We start from the raw sequence: 18,322 nt of genomic DNA, 5'->3' as shown, positions 1-18,322 counted from the left end.
GAGAAAACCAGGTTAATTTGCAGTTGGTAGCTACTGGTTGGGAAACAGTTTTATCTCTATATACTATTTATATTAATATACCTAAGTGAGTAGAGCTACAACCATCATGTGATTATCTTTAATGTTAACAGAATATGTGGAAAGATTTAATATATTATAGGTTGCCTTCAAACTCAACTAAATGTAAATATGTAATCTACATATATCTAAGAGGTAATTATGTTTTCTTGGCATTTTTGTGAATACTGGTTCAAGTAGGGCAGTAAAATACATATAAGCTCATGGGTTTTATACATGGAATTTAATGAAGTTTACATGAAATTGAAGCTGCCAAACAGCCATACTGGAATGCCCTTTCAGATTTTGGATTTATGGAGTCATCTACACTCTTTACTCCTGAAGATCAGCATGAAGATGCAGTCAGATGCCTGAAGTACAGGATTCAGCTGGGATCACACTTTTGATCTTGGTCTTACTGGCAATGTGAAACCAAGTGGATGAGGTTGAGCAAATGCTCAAAGTTGTGCAAAGTTGTATGCCTTCAGCTAACTCTACTCAAATGTGTTAAATTTTACCTGCTTCATCCGCTCTTGCCTAACACCACAAGAAATTTACTGGAAGAAATTCTAGGTTGAAAAATATTAAATGAAAAACAGAAATATCAAGATAAAATGACTGAAATTGCAAGGCTATCTTGTGATCTAAAAAGCAGATAGTCTTTAAAGTTCTTTAAAGTCCATAGGATGTAATGTAACCAGTATTGTTTTATAACCTGGCTGATGTAGGTTTCAACTCTCACATCTACTCGTTTTATAATTTTGGGCAAACTGCTTATTAGCTTCTTAGCCTGAATTTCACCATCTTTAAAATGGCCATGTCAAATATGTCATGAGGATTAAGTGAGAGCACCAGAACTAACACTCAGTGTGGGCTTACTATGTGCAGACACTATCCAAAGCGCTATACAAACAGAGCTCATCTAATCTTCAAAACCTCCTGATGATGCAACTACTTATTATAATCTACATTCTTCCAGATGAGGACATGCAGGCAGAGAGTTAAGTAACTTGCTCAACAGCACCAGAAGAATGAAAATCTGAACTTGGTTGCTTAGCATCCAAAGCCCACATCTTTGATTGCTCCACATAACCCTGGACACGGTGGCAGCTCAGGAAACATTTGTTCTTTCATTTTTGCAGGCCTACAGGTAATTAATTATTTTATAGACGGAGAATCCAAGTATATATTTAAAATAAAGCTTGAGGCTGGGCATGGTGGCTGACACCTGTAATCCCAGCACTTTGGGAAGCTGAGGCAGGCGGATCACCTGGGGTCAGGAGTTTAAGACTAGCCTGGCCAACATAGTAAAACCCCATCTCTGCTAAAAACACAATAAATTAGCCAGGTGTGGTGGTGCGTGCCTATAGTCCCAGCAACTCGGGAGGCTGAGGCAGGAGAATCACTTTAACCCTGGAGGTGGAGGTTGCAGTGAGTTGAGATTGCACCACTGCACTCCAGCTTGGGTGACAGAGTGAGACTCCATCTCAACAAATAAACAAACAACTCACTTTACTGTAATGGTAGTGAAAGGCTTTCCTATTGTTATTTTTTAAAATCATTACTATCTAAGTTTATATGTTATTATAAGTGGAAATGTACAAGCAACTTATGACAAAGCTGACACTTCCTATTTGGAGTTACCTAGTTTAGAATATCAAATTTTCCAAAAGGGTGTTTTACAAAAAGAACTTACTAAACTAGCTAAAATGACATCCTCTCTTTCCAGCACCAACAAAAGTTATGAAACAACCTTTATTGAAAATAGAATATTTTGAATGACCTGAGTGAACAAACACCAATTCTTAACATTTCCTTCCAATATTAAGAAAAATATGGAGAAGGCAATTTCGTGTTAGGAATAATTGAGTTATTTTAGAGGATACGTATATCACTTCTACACTAATGAACAATATTTAAAATTAACAGAATTATGTTAATGTTACAAAAAAGCAGATATAGTCAAAATTTTAACTACTTCTCAAAGGATTAAATAAGAGGGAATATATACAATATTAAACTTGAATTATCCACTAATAGTAAGATGCTTTGGTACATTTAAAAATGTTAAAAATTATGAATGAACTACCATTCACAATAGCTTCAAAGAGAACAAAATACCTAGGAATCCAACTTACAAGGGATGTAAAGGATCTCTTCAAGGAGAACTACAAACCACTGCTCAGTGAAATAAAAGAGGACACAAACAAATGGAAGAACATACCATGCTCATGGATAGGAAGAATAAATATTGTGAAAATGGCCATACTGCCCAAGGTAATTTATAGATTCAATGCCATCTCCATTAAGCTACCAATGACTTCCTTGACAGAATTGGAAAAAACTCCTTTAAAGTTCATATGGAACCAAAAAAGAGCCCGCATTGCCAAGACAATCCTAAGTCAAAAGAACAAAGTTGGAGGCATCACGCTACCTGACTTCAAACTGTACTACATGGCTACAGTAACCAAAACAGCATGGTACTGATACCAAAACAGAGCTATAGACCAATGGAACAGAACGGAGCCCTCAGAAATAATACCATAAACCTACAGCCATCTGATCTTTGACAAACCTGACAAAAACAAGAAATGGGGAAAGGATTCCCTATTTAATAAATGGTGCTGGGAAAATTGGCTAGCCATAAGTAGAAAGCTGAAACTGGATCCCTTCCTTACTCCTCATATAAAAATTAATTCAAGATGGATTAGAGACTTAAATGTTAGCCCTAATACCATAAAAACCCTAGAAGAAAACCTAGGTAATACCATTCAGGACATAGGCATGGGCAAGGACTTCATGTCTAAAACACCAAAAGCAACGGCAACAACAGCCAAAATTGACAAATGGGATCTAATTAAACTAAAGAGCTTCTGCACAGCAAAAGAAACTACCATCAGAATGAACAGGCAACCTACAGAATGGGAGAAAATTTTTGTAATCTACTCAACTGACAAAAGGCTAATATCCAAAACCTACAAAGAACTCAAACAAATTTACAAGAAAAAAACAAACAACCCCATCAAAAAGTGGGCAAAGGATATGAACCGACATTTCTCAAAAGAAGACATTTATGCAGCCAACAGACACATGAAAAAATGCTCGTCATCACTGGCCATCAGAGAAATGCAAATCAAAACCACAATGAGATACCATCTCACACCAGTTAGAATGGCAATCATTAAAAAGTCAGGAAACAACAGGTGCTGGAGAGGATGTGGAGAAATAGGAACACTTTTACACTGTTGGTGGGATTGTAAACTAGTTCAACCATTGTGGAAAACAGTATGGTGATTCCTCAAGGATCTAGAACTAGAAATACCGTATGACCAGCCATCCCATTACTGGGGATATACCCAAAGGATTATAAATCATGCTGCTATTAAGACACATGAGCACGTATGTTTATTGCGACACTATTCACAATAGTAAAGACTTGGAATCAACCGAAATGTCCATCAGTGACAGACTGGATTAAGAAAATGTGGCACATATACACCATGGAATACTATGCAGCCATAAAAAAGGATGAGTTCGTGTCCTTTGTAGGGACATGGATGCAGCTGGAAACCATCATTCTTAGCAAACTATCACAAGAACGGAAAACCAAACACCGCATGTTCTCACTCATCGGCGGGAATTGAACAATGAGATCACTTGGACACGGGAAGCGGAACATCACACACCGGGGCCTATTGTGGGGTGGGGGAAGGGGGGAGGGATGGCATTGGGAGTTATACCTGATGTAAATGACGAGTTGATGGGTGCTGACGAGTTGATGGGTGCAGCACACTAACATGGCACATGTATACATATGTAACAAACCTTCATGTTGTGCACATGCACCCTAGAACTTAAAGTATAATAATAAAAAAAAAGTTAAAAAAATGTTAAAAATTACTTGTATGTAGGTGTCAAAATGTATGACACTGCAAGCAAGGGCGTGTGGTGTCTCATCAGTTGTCACAAGAACCAAACAGCTGCCTGTCATTAACCCTAGGTGTTGGGAGATTTACTGAAAATTTTTACCAAAGCTTCACTTCACTGAAATAAATTCCCTGTTGAAAAATATTTAAATGATGTTATTCGACTTCAAAGTATATTGAAAATGTGGCTTCATCATCAAATACATGAGTAATATGAAAAATAAAAATGTAATGACCTACAAATTCTCAATGTTTCTAAAGTTACCAACATTAAAAGAAATTATTTCCTGAAATTTCATTTGCCCACCAACTCATGATGAATTATAGAAGTATCAAAATAAATTTGGACTCTCCAAGATGAAAATATAAATTCACAAAGGGGAGGAATTTTAAGGTTAAAACCAACAAAAAACTCATAAAGTAGTGAAGTTAAACTTGTAACACGCTGTCTTTAATGATGCCAAAATTAAACATATTGAAGTGCTTGGTAGCATAGTTTTCTAACATTTGGTGCAAATTTTTAAAATGTTCACTTTATAGCCTGCATACAGACTTATTAGAATAATCTTAAAAAAAACACAGAAGGAAATTTCCACTGCTTGGGCATGTTTCAGTAGCGTCTTTTAGTAGCTCTGTAAAGTACATAAGTAGTGGCAGAAGGTGGCAGTACTGAGCTAGAAAAACCTCAGACGGCTTCAGGAGCTGTAGCTGAAACCTGAGGTAGTCCAAAGCCCACACTCTGGAATTGATCATTAGACTTTATTATAGATAAATAATGTAAAACTCTGCAAACCTAATCTATAAACTACATGTTTCTAAAATAACTCAAGTTTCTCAATCAAAAATCAGGAATATTCAATAGATTTCAAGAAATATCTACTTTACAGCATGGTTATCCTACTGGCTCAGCAATATACTATATATATATATACACACATACATATATATATATAAAAACAAAAGATAGTGAAATGTGTCTCACAAAACAATAAAATGCAAACCTTTTAAAGGGATCAATGAAGCGGAAAGTTCCATAGAGCTTACCATTCATCAGGAGAGCAGCCATAATCCTCAGGTTCAGGGACATGGCTTCAGAAAGCAAGAAGAGAGGCAGAAAGAGAGGAAAAATAATCACAGAAAGGCTGGAAACATAAAACCACGAAGAAGGGAAGTATAAAAAGATGGATCACTGAAAAGTTAACAAAATGAACTTTTAGTTGAATCTGAAAGAATGGCAGTTAGTACAGTAAATAGAACATAATGATTCACGGTAGCTAAGCAGGTTTACAAAGTTATCCTGTAACTGTATAGCCAATTTGCCTCTTCACTACAACATTTACTTATTTTATCCACAAAATTCATAATTCAGTAGGAATTATTTGAACTTAGCAGTTTAAATACATGCTAAAGCCAATGGAAAATTAATCATGTGTTATATAATCAGAATAAAATATTTTAAGGTAGCAAACATGCTAATATCTTGAAACAAACTATCACACTAATAAAATTTGTTAAATACATTTTAGAAGTAACTTTGGCTACCATGAGATGACGGTTACTTCAAAAGGCACATTAAAGTAAAAGTTACCTGCATGTCTATAATTAAATGGAATCTTAGTTTAAGAGATAAAATGATATTCAAAAATGTTCACTTAAACTATAATTCACTCATTAAAACACTCTTTATCTCAAACAGAAAACATATTCATCAGTATCTTCTTTAATTTCATCAATTTGCTCATCTGAACACTAGGAAAGTCTGATAGATGTATTTCATTTCAGCCAGTCATGTATTCAACTGGAAGGGGCCCATAATACATGACAGACCAGATTTTCTTATTTTCTGTTTCTTTCATAATATAATCATTCGATACTTTTCCTGTAAATTTACTAGATATAGAGTTTTAAAATGCAGAGTTCAGTACAAATGAAAAGTCACTGTTATTTTTGACAAATATACAATAAACTTTGTTAAAAACTCATGGGATCCTTTCACTCCCTAAAAGTTCAATCTTTCATCAACTCAGCCAAGGCAGGGACTTCATCATTCCAAGGCACCTCTTCCACTACCAAAACATTAATTCGCTTCCAGTGCAGCATGCACTATATCACTCCAATCACAATGGAGGTGGTCCCTTTTAACTCACTATTCTCTCTCCTACCAAAGGGCTTTTGTGCCTGTTAACGAAGAAGGGCTAATCAAGCCCTTTGCAGGCTGGACTCCAAGAAAAGGAGTTGGCATGCTGCAAAGCTCTGTGGAAACTGGCTGCAACTCCATGTTTAAAGCAATCACTTCTGATCAGCCTCAAGGCTTGGACCCTAGCCCATGGACTGTGCCATGAAAGGGCCTGGTACTACCCAAGCAACACTGAGCATGGTCCTGCCAAGCTGCACTAGCCCCGATCTCATACCAGGGCATGGGATAAAATTTCCCAAGTCATGCAGCTTAAAAGCTCCAGAGCTCAAGTGTCAGAGACCCTCTCCCCAACTCTGGCGCAGCCCTGGAAGAATTCTGAGGACTACCTAGAGCCCAGTGAGCAGTAGGTGGCCGGCACACCTGCCACTGATCCTTTATGCAAGTTTCCCTCTGATTGCCGCTCCAGAAGCTCTGGTGTCTACGTGGTATCTGGCTTTTTGCCTTTGCATGTGCCTGTGCTGCAATATCTACCTGGTAAGTGCCTCACTTAATCAAATTCATTCTTTTTTTTTTTTGGAGACGGAGTCTCGATCTGTCGCCCGGGCTGGAGTGCAGTGGCCGGATCTCAGCTCACTGCAAGCTCCGCCTCCCAGGTTTACGCCATTCTCCTGCCTCAGCCTCCCGAGTAGCTGGGACTACAGGCGCCTGCCACATCGCCCGGCTAGTTTTTTGTATTTTTTTTAGTAGAGACGGGGTTTCACCGTGTTAGCCAGGATGGTCTCCATCTCCTGACCTCGTGATCCGCCCGTCTTGGCCTCCCAAAGTGCTGGGATTACAGGCTTGAGCCATCGCGCCCGGCATCAAATTCATTGTTAGATCTCAACTCCAGAATCACTTTCTTAGGGCATATTTCCCTGCCTTCCCTGTTTAGATCAAACCACCCATCATAGCCTCACATAGACTTCTATACTGTGTTAGGACTTTATATTTGTCTATACGATTACTTAATTAGCATCCACTAACTACCAATTTGACTATACACTTTAGGCAGGAGGAAATCATGTGAACTTTTGCCTATTTTACCTCCATTATTTGTCGAAGTATCACATGCATCAACACTTCAGATATGCAGTAAATAAATGAATGGGGTTGACTAGCATTCATCACAAGTCATGGTGAGCAGTAAGATAAACATGGTTGTAACAAGATCTTGGGGGTATTATGATAATTGTGAAATTTCCGTGGTGAATCTCTTCTCGGGGTTAAAGTAGCAGCCAATCCTTTCGGCAAATATATAGCTAAACCAAATACTGTCAAGTAAAGTTATTCACATAGTATAAAGATTGCTTTTAAAAACTTATTTTTCATTTAAAGGGAAAATGCAAATGATGTTAATATGAATTAAATGCCTTGTCCACACACACAAAGCATTATTCAGCTTGCTTAACAGAATTTCTTTTTAGAGAGTGTACATTGTTAAGCCTCATCCAACTTATTCTAAAAGTAAGGTCTAAATTTTTTTTTACAAAGATGGCACTTAGGGCTGTATCCCAGAATCTTTACTCTATTGAGATTTGTAGCCACTGAACAGAGAAACTGCTTACCTATTCCGGGTATTCAAGTAATTATTATAAAACTGACTTATTCCCTATAGGAAGCAATTAGCTGAAATGATACTTTAATAACTAATATTTACAGTAAAATATCTAGTTTATCATAAATTAAATTTACAAATGATATCACAATTCACTTACATTTTACTGTAATTGTCCCATTAAAAGATCTAATGAAATAATCTAATAATTTTAAGCACACAGTGCATTCCTAACTAAAAGTTGATTTCTACAAGATAATCATCATTGGCAACTATGTACAAATCTTTTTTATTTTATTGCCCATCATGAATCCAATTTGGGGCAAAGGTTCAGGGAAATGAAAGAAAATTTATTAAAATTAAATTCTGATGTACTGTTTTAAGTGTTAATCATAATTTTCTTACAAATGTATGGAATACACAGAACTAGCTAGGAATTATACTATCAGAAAACTTCAAGCCTTATTTTTCTAACTGATAAGACACAACAGAACTCACTTGAACCATATCTGGGGTGAAACTGAGCTGTACCTGATGTTTTGGCAACATTGAGGCAAAATCAGCTCTGCACTTGTAACTCCAAATGCTTTTGTCAGGATATGAAATTTTGTGTTACTCTCTGGTTTTGCCACCTTCCTGGGGGGATTAACACCTTGGTTTCTTCCACTGTAATTAGAAGTTCTCATACATAATAGTTCCCACATCAAGTAATTGTTAAATGCTGCTCTGGGGAAAATGGGATAGCAAAACCAAGTGATTTCCCCTGTCTAGATTCCCATAAGCCAAGAGTGCCCAGAGGAAATCTGCACGGAAAAGTGCTTGACAGTAATTTCTCTCACTCCTTCATATCTAACCATGGAGACTGGCTGTAATTAAGTAACAGTGTTATGTTCCCTGCTGTAAACACGTGGTCAAGTCAGAAGTCACGGTTTCTCCAAAACCTTCAGACATCAACAACTCTCTACAATGCTAACAATCTAATAACCCACCAGGATGTGTTTGGGAGGGGACACTGATAAAAACTCAAGGTTAAGGATGCCTAAAAGCACATACACAAACACGATCACCGGCAGCAGTTTAACTAGCTTTACTCTACATGGCTTCTGGTATTCTTGAAAATATGATACCATAACCAAAGAGGAAACAGATTTTGGTTTATGCAGTTAAAATTTGCAAACAGAAACTTTTGTTTTTTATTTCTAAACATTATGTTAGATTTCATATCTGGAAAAGGAGCTTATAAATGGTTTGGTCTCACTATCCACATCTTAAAGAGTAGGAAATATCTGAAAATAAATTTTCTAGGATTACATGGTAAATTCTAGACAATGCCAGAACTCATGGCTTATGACTGCATCTCAGTATTAAGAAATATTTCCTCAAGAGGAAATTCACTTCACTGGCAATTTAATCTGAATGACAATACTAAGCTCAGACCCATCCTATACTATAACAGTTGTTAATGATGACATCATTGAAATAGACACAGAAGAGCACTGCTCTTTAGAACTACTGCCTAGGAGTGTTTAAGTACCTCTTCCAAGAATAAGAGAAAACCTGATAAAATGCAGAAGAAAAGAGAGGCTAGACCTGATTTTAGCTTTCTGTTCTGATAATTTCACAATCAATGATTACTAATTTGATGAACCTGCTTACTGAATTAAACATCATACAAAGTAAAAAACAATGCCAATTATTCAAGATGTCACTGTGGAAATACTAGTTATAAATGAATACATAATTGGTGTAAAAAAATCACCATAAATCTGACAACGTGACAAACTCTAGAATTGCAATAGACTTTCATGTTCTCTACTGGGATGATTGTGGGTCGAATATATAAGTACAAGATGTCAAAAAGTGTGGCTGTAACTGTCCTGCTCCAGTAGCAATTTGTTGGGGGGAGGGTGGAACAGCCAGGTGAGCCTCTTTCATCTAAGGAAATGAGGACATCTTCAGATAAAGATGAAAAACAGCATCCAGCCCAGTAAACAGTAAGCATGCTTCTTAAATCAACAGCCTGTCTTTACAGTGTGAAAAAGCCACTCAATCAACTGTCTTTTTAACCTCATTTATACATATAGTTTAGTCATTTTTAGTCAAGCTCTCATAACCCAAAGAACAAGGATATCTAGGAATAACCACACACTTTTGGGATTTTTCATGAAATAGTTACTTATTTATAATTTTAACTAAGGCATTTTCAAAATGTAACACTCTTTGTCACTGGCTTACTGCTCAGAGTGAGTGGGGAAGAGTGGGTGCAAGCCAGAAAACCTAGAAGTGTCCATGCTTGTATGAGCAGGAGATTGATATTTACTAGTCTCACTTGTAGGTAGATAAGGATAATTGGCAAGTTTGACAACAGGCCAATGTCAACCAACCAGGAGTGTGTTTCACCTTTTGATGTCTTTTCTAGGAAATGTAGAAATTAATTTTCTCACATTACACTACAAAATATTTTAAAGAGAAGGCTATGGAACAGCTTGTAAGCATACCTGGAAATAAGAAATACATTAAATGGGTGCTCAACAAGCATATTCTAAAGAACATTAACAGCTTGATAAAAGTTTCTGATTATATTAATTATCCTCCAGATTAAAGAGTTTCATGTCTCTACCTCCTTTCCATCATCAGAATTCTAGATTGCTCTATGACTGCAAAAAGGAGAGATGATAGAAGAAAAAAAAAAGTACCAAAAAGGATAACTGTCACTATTTTAACTTGAAAACTGCCCAAGATCTGATTATCTGTCCTTACCAGATCCAAGCTATACTCTGATTTATAGTAGTGTAAAGGGAAATACGTTTGTTCCTCATTGCCAGGGCAAGAGAGACTTTCAGCAACACTAAACACTGAAGATACCATTGGGCAGAGCACCCACCTCATGTCATCCCAAATGAAAACAATGCCAAACTACAAATGTGAAATATATATGTGTCCTAAAATTATAACAGCTGCTTTTTAGACTAAAAAGAAAAAACCCACACCCTCCCCTAATAAGAACTCCCAAATATACCAAACTGTTAGCACTAATTAAACATGTATTTCATATCCTAATTAAAGGGAAAAACTCACCCATAAGCAACTCCCGCTATGGTGCACTTCTTAAATTGCATTACATTGCATGTTAGAGTACCAGTTTTGTCAGAAAATATGTATTTAACCTAAAAAAGTTTAAAATTTCTCATTAATATTTCAAAATATGCCAGTCTTTTATAGAGAAAAAAAAATTCTCATGCTTTTTATTAACATTGCAGGGGCACAATGAATATTACTAAGGGATTACTTTCTGCACATTCATCAAGGAATATATTTAGCTTTTTAAAAAGTATTTTACAAATGAATCTTTTCACATATGAATACTAAACACTATCACCATACTAGACAACTAAATTATATAGACATATGCCTCAGTATGGTCTGAATTTCCACTAGAAAGTGCCACTACCACTACTTAACATTTATAGAGCACTGAAACATCTATCAGCATTTCTCAATGCAACAGTCAACTGTAGAAGTTATAATAGCTTGCACAACTAACTTCATGCAACATCTGAATCGGTAAGCAATAAGAATAATTCTGGACTATATGCTATTTGTAAAGTGTAAGTTGGAATATGGCAATGATACAAAAAAAGAAAAACCTTTTTTAGCTAGAATATGTAAATGGATTACAAATATACATATATGTGAATATAGTATGAATTATAAATCTAACATTCCTATTGACTAGACTCACATAGCTTCGTTGATGAACTTCTCCTCCCTTCCTGCTTGAAAGGTATGAAAAATTCTAAAACTACGTTTATAACTTGAAAAGAGCCAATATGTTGCATACTAGCTAGACTATATACCAAGGGACATCTCTAAGCTCTTGGAGTGTTTTACCTTGAGAGTAAAATCTGCTTTAGACAGTGTTTTTAAAAATTGATTTACTAAAAATGAGAATTGTTCATCATGCTCTAACAAATGCATTATTTGAATAGTGGAAAATCAAAAGCTGCCCATTCATCTGAAGTTATCATACATGGCAGATACCACACCAAATCTGACTTTTTAATTCAACACATAATCAACAATAAATTGAGTTTACCTGGCCAAGTTCCTCATTCAGATTAGATGTTCGAGCCATGGCAGCAGTGTCTGTGGGTTCATAGTGCATGTCAAGATCCTTTAAAAAAAATTAAGTAAATCATTGAATACAACTGGTAATAAGGAATTGGGTGAAATTTTAAAAGAAAACAATTGGTATATTCATACTTCAATAAGTCACTGTTTGACGAACTATATGTGAGCACTAATTTCTTGTCATCTCTATACCATTTAATTCAATTTTTCTGGAAAGTATTTAATACAGACTATCATATTCCACAGTAAGGGCAGAACAGTATGGTAGTTAAGAGCCTGTCTATGAATCATGCAATCTAGGTTTACTATCATTCCACCATTTTCTGTATAAATGAACTATCATAAGGATTAAAAGACGCCACACAAAGTGCTTCCTACTGTGTCTGACACAAGGCAAGTATTTAGTAATGTGAGCTAGAACTCAGCAACTAAACACTGCTCAAATAGTTAGGTCTTCAAACCCCTGGAAAAAGTACCCAAGAGATTCTATCTGGTTGTGCTTTCTGGGTCAAGAAGGAAAAACAAAATGCACTTCTCAAAACATAAAAATGTATAGTTTTTGTACTTATTTGTACTTGCCTTTTGCCCAGTAATCATGAGACTTGACTATATTATCCTACAAAATAAATATCTTCTATAGTAGGCTATTTTATTAACAAGTCAGGGCTGTAGTTCACAAATTTTCACATCAAATGAAAAGGCCAAAATTCAAAGCCCGTCTCTCCCATCTCTGTATTCTGAACAGATGAACATCACTTCTGAAATAGGCTATTGAGTTTTATGTGCCATGTTTTAAGAGAGATATTAACCAACTGGGCCTTCGTTCAGAAGAGAAAGTGATCAGAATAGAGATTAATCTGGAAGTCATATGAACTGAAGGACAACAGAAGACGATGGGGAATGTTTCATTAGAAAGGAAAAGATAGGATAAACTGGCATGATAGCTGAGTTCAGATATTTTGCAAGACTATCATTCAGAAACAAGATTCAGCACTTTCATAATAGACCCACTGGGAAGAACCAGAATCAAAGGAAGACAGTTATAATCTCATTTTCACACAAGAAAGTTGCCTTGTAAAAGAAGGCTGGAAAGTCAGCATTCTGTCAGATGTTATCAAATCTCTGTATATTAGAAAGGTGGTTGAAAGCATAAGCCTGCTGGGTTAATCCAACATTAAAATTATATAATTGTTTGAAAAATATTATTTTTGAAAATGGAAATAAAGTGATTACCTAGCTTACTTATGTGATCCTCACAATGAGTTACCCTATTATTGCTATAAGAAACTTCAGTAAGTCTTACTTATATTTGTACATATCCTATTATACAATTTTTTAGCCATATATCTCCTGCATGAAGAGAGCCACACCTGCAGCTCATTTTAGATTTCTAAATGACACTGACTTCTTACCAATGAATTAAGAGATTGATAGTTTAGGTAGAACATTCGCTACAAGAAGATACTAAGCAGTTACAAAAGTTATCAGTTATATTTTTAAAAATTCTAATTTGTTTATATTGAAAGACTTTGCAATGATTGAAAAAGAAAGGAACATCAAAAATAACACAAAGTTTCTCAAAATAAAAGAAGAATTAAATTTTCTAGCAGATTAGGCCCACAGATTTAATTTATATAAATGCATTAATTTTAACTTTGATAAAACTGTAAGACCACATTTAAAAATATTTAGAAAATAGATGTCCAACATTTTTCCAATATTTAACAATATCCAAGAAGAAAATTATCAATACAAATTTGAGTGAAGCTAAAATTGTTTACAATGCGGAAAATAACATGGTATAACATAATAATCTGGTTGATATCAGTAACAATTACAGTATTATTTGTATAGTGCTTGATTATTCATGAGGCTCTTTGCTATGTCAAGAGATTCCTTAGTCCATAAAACCACTGTGAGATGTAGGTAAGGCATATTACCCCATGTCTGTGTTCAAGAAAATAAGTTTCAAAAGAAGTGACTTGAGAAAGTTGATACACCTAGTAAATTATAATACTAGAATCACAATTCACATATTTAACTCCAAACTCATTGTTCTCTATCTCCCATGACCACTATGTATTCTAAAATAGGTTTCCTGAACTAGAGACCCATTTTCCCCACAATGTCTGGTATGTAAACTTGCGTGATTCTGAGATGAGGAACTTTGCAACAAATTAGGTTCAGAAATCTGATGCTGTAGTCAAGAAATGGTAGATATAATTAAAACCTTTTTTCTCCTGAGATATCAAAACATCCTAAAGACAAAATTATTTTGTAGGGTGATGACAATCATAATTCATATTTACCCAATTTATGAAGTATGCCTGGGTAAATTTCACAACTTCTAGTGTAACCAACAAGCTGATAGGAATGAGATTGTTGAAAAGGATGATGAAGGTCAAGAAATTCAGTCCAAAATTATTAGCGCCACCATCTGTTGGGAGAGGCAGGAAGAATGTCATTTACAGTTTTATATTTTATTTGCACTGACCCCAAATTAGCATAATACAAGTTTTCCATATTACGTAGCTTATTTGATAATTTGGGAGGAACACTTTGCTGATAATCTATCCTAATTCTCAAGTACATCCTTCAAGACAGAATTGCATTATTTGTGTTCAATATATTGTTAATCCAGGTAAGAATGGCATAAAAGTACTAAGACAGTGAAAGGACTGTCAAATATTGCAAATCCTCTTCCAAACACAAAAGTTTAGAGATATTAGAGAGAGCACTGAGGGTTTATAAATATAAAATCTCCACTGGGTAGAGTCACTTTTATATAAATTCTTGGCCGGGCGCGGTGGCTCAAGCCTGTAATCCCAGCACTTTGGGAGGCCGAGACGGGCGGATCACGAGGTCAGGAGATCGAGACCATCCTGGCTAACACGGTGAAACCCCGTCTCTACTAAAAAAAAAAAATACAAAAAACTAGCCGGGCAAGGTGGCGTGCGCCTGTAACCCCAGCTACTCGGGAGGCTGAGGCAGGAGAATGGCGTGAACCTGGGAGGCGGAGCTTGCAGTGAGCTGAGATCCGGCCACTGCACTCCAGCCTGGGCGACAGAGCAAGACTCTGTCTCAAAAAAAAATTAAAATAAAATAAAATAAAATAAAACAAACAAACAAATAAATAAATAAATAAATTCTTAAAAGTATTTCCAACTTAAGGCATGCTTCAAGAGCAAACAATCAAGACAGCAGCAGCAAAAACAATCCAAACTATATGAGTACTATTCAGTCCTAGGTAAATTATTCTCCTAGGTACATTATACTCTTCTTCCTCAATAATGAAAATAAAACAGCTATACCGGATACAATTGTAAAGTATGCAAAGAAACAGACTGATGGTAGTAGCAGCTCTGATATTGAAATAATAAATCAGCAACTATAAAAATGACTTGTAACTGCAGCAAAGATAAATCAATGTAATAAAAAAAACTTTAAAAATACCAGTTTTTGCTATATGACTTTACTAGAATTTGCTTTCACACTTTTGGAAGTTAAGTCTTTACTGGCTAAGTACTCATGAAATAAAAATGTAAACTCATTTCACAGAAATATCCAGGAGTTGTACATTAATACCACAATAATAAAAGGATAAATGTTCTAAAAGCAAACTATTTACTAGCACTTTCTCTAAGATAACATTTAATATGGGACTTACCACATTACTGAGTTCAAATGAAAGTACATTTGGTTTAAACATTTTTAAACCATATAAACAACTTTTTGGTGCTTTTATTTATATTTTAAAAATTTAAATATTTATATTATATTTAAATATATTTAAACTATTTTATATATTTATAAATATATACTATATATTTAAATATATTATGTTTTATTATATCCACACATGGTCAATCTATTTTCTTTACCATACACTTAACCATCTATGTTAAAAATATTTTTAAGGAACAGTTTTCATTGATGTATATCATAAATGAGACTATACTCAGTGAACATTACATACCACTATAGAGTTCTCATTATGTTTTTAAGGATTCTGAAATTTTAGGATTCCCAAATTTTACTTACACTTGTTAGAAATCTCATTGAAAAACAAAGATCAAACGTCCACCTATCTTGGCAACAAGGTCTTCTTTTTAGAAACAATAGGAAATTCCATAAAGTAAATCAAGATCAATTGTGAAACAAATACATGTTTTAATCTAAAAAAGTGCAGTAAGCACTTGATTGCTTACAGTTTAGATTGAGATACCAGTCTTTTCCAGAATGCCTTCGATTCCAAATGGCTGAGCCCACAGAACAGACAAGAGACATGGCAATTAAGATACAAAATAAAATCAAAATTTGTACATTTGTAATCCGTTCCACATTTGAGAGCTTAAGTGGTGGACTTGTTGAATTCTGTAAAAAGAAACAAGATGAGTAATAAAAAATGTACATCAATGATTTAGCAATGTATATTTAGTATTCTGTTGAGGATGACAAAGTCACAACTCGGTATCTAGTTGTGGGTGGATACTTGAAAATTATGCGAAATCCATGACAAATGTAATAAGGTGCCAATGCTTAACCACCTCTTTTTTTTCAAGGCCACTACACCACCCAGGCCTTTTTGTAGGAAGTAAACTATAAGAAAGAGGAGGAGAAGGAAATTACATTCCTTTTGCAAAAACAGCTTTTGCATTGTGGCAGGTAGGATGAATAATGCATTACTTGACTATGTAAGCAAAGAGGGTAGTCTAGAAACATTTAGTTAGTGTTTCCATTCAGGAAGAGAGGCAGACAAGGCAGCCCAGGCCCCCACCCCCAAACAGGCACCTGGAAATTTAAACATATGAAGGCAACATTTAAAGTATCTCCGGCTTTCAAATTTCTGATGGCATTTAGCAATTGTTTTACTGAATGCAGCAGCAATTTAAGTAGTCCTGGCTATAAATAATAACAGAGGCAAGTTTCCTCAGTTGTATTTGATGATTCAAATGGTTATGTAGACCTGTGCTAACCAAAAAATCCACCGGACAGAAAATTAAATGTCATAATCAATATAAAATGAAGATTTATAGAATTTATAAAATGGCTAGGGGCGGAATCACTAAGAGCAATCTTGCTTGCCTATTGATAATACCTTCATGCCTGTACAAGGTACAAAGGCATTAGCTCTGAGAGCAGATTTTCATTTAGTTTCTTAAAACTGTTTTCCACACCCATCTAACTATTTAATATTGATGGTATAACATAGAGACGGAGCAACTGTAGGCAGGTGTGAAGATCAATGCAAGAATTAAAGCTGATGGCAAAAACAGCCTTGCGTATAAATGCTATGAAAAATGGTCATTTGATTCAAATTTCTAAAAAATTTTATAAAAAGATAGAAATTTAAAAATATGACTATTACATTAAAATTACAAGACACATATTTTAATGCAGATCACTTATCCTGACATAAACAACCTGTAATAATCACTATAATAGTTAGTAAATGCTGCCGTAGACCCATACACAAAATTCTTGAGAGTTCATGCATAATCTCTGGTGAACTTTCCAGTATTCCTGTGTGCAGTGAGCTATTCTTATAGGGAGGTAATTTCAAGGTCCCACTCACAGGAGTACCAGATTCTGAACGTATAGGGTTGGATCAGGAATCTGTGACAGATGGTCTCCTATGTTTGGGACCACTGCACTGAGATCTACAAATCACACACTCACAAAAGCCTTAGGTTCAAAAGGTTTCAAAGAGATAAATCCCACCTGCATCAGCTTGGTGTCATGTCCAGTGTAGACAACTATTCCATGAACCCACTGTGTATTTCTCAACTGAGCTCCTCGAAGAAGAATCTGATCTGCTCCCAGTGGAACAGTGCTAGGATGGATTATGTTGACATTAGAAACAGTATTTTCTAAAATGCTTAAGCACTCTAGTCACCACATAGTTACAAATGTTCCCATTATTAAAATAACCCTTCTCATATTTAATTTTTAGAAAGTAATTTCCCTCCAATACAAATAATTTTCTTAAACAGCAACAACACAAGTATTTAAGCTGTTTTTCCTTAACACCAAGCCAGTCATTTTCTGTAACTTCGCTATCTGCTATGGACTATACTGTGTCCCTCCACTATTCACATGTTGAAGTTCTTACCCCTAATATAATGGTATCTGGAAATGACCCTTCAGAAGGTAATGTGATATAGAAGAGGTCATGAGGGTTGGGTCCTCATGAAGAGATTAATGCCCTCATAAAAAGACACTCGAGGAGTTTGCTTTTGTCCTTGTGAGGACACAGCAAGAAGGGGCCTTTTGCCAGCCAGGAAGACGACCCTCACCAGAACCCAATCATGCAGGTACTCTGATCTCAGATGTTTAGCCTTCGGAAAAGTGAGAAAAATAAATTTCCATCATTAAAGCCACCAAGTCTATGGTGTTTTGTTATGCAGCTGGAGCAAACTAATACATTAACCAAAACAGCAGGTAATGTTTTGGAATTCAGAGGCTAATTTACACACC

At 35.5% G+C, this 18,322-nt stretch overlaps 1 protein-coding gene across 3 annotated transcripts in view; it reads right to left on the bottom strand.

Moving 5' to 3' along the window:
* The window catches only part of ATP8A1 (ATPase phospholipid transporting 8A1), a 268,024-nt gene that overhangs the window by 167,112 nt on the left and 82,590 nt on the right, over window positions 1-18,322 (bottom strand). For all 3 annotated transcript variants that reach the window (XM_023224492.2, XM_023224493.2, XM_023224494.2), the window contains 5 exons: window positions 17,567-17,678; window positions 16,054-16,219; window positions 14,155-14,282; window positions 11,811-11,888; window positions 10,793-10,881 (listed from right to left, as the gene is read on the bottom strand). In XM_023224492.2, coding sequence (XP_023080260.1) covers window positions 10,793-10,881; window positions 11,811-11,888; window positions 14,155-14,282; window positions 16,054-16,219; window positions 17,567-17,678 — 573 coding nt within the window. The remainder of the gene's footprint in view (window positions 1-10,792; window positions 10,882-11,810; window positions 11,889-14,154; window positions 14,283-16,053; window positions 16,220-17,566; window positions 17,679-18,322) is intronic.

This window comes from Piliocolobus tephrosceles, chromosome 3 (genome assembly GCF_002776525.5).
Source record: "Piliocolobus tephrosceles isolate RC106 chromosome 3, ASM277652v3, whole genome shotgun sequence".
NCBI classification, from domain to species: Eukaryota; Metazoa; Chordata; class Mammalia; order Primates; family Cercopithecidae; genus Piliocolobus; species Piliocolobus tephrosceles.
This window is presented reverse-complemented; position numbering and strand designations above follow the sequence as displayed.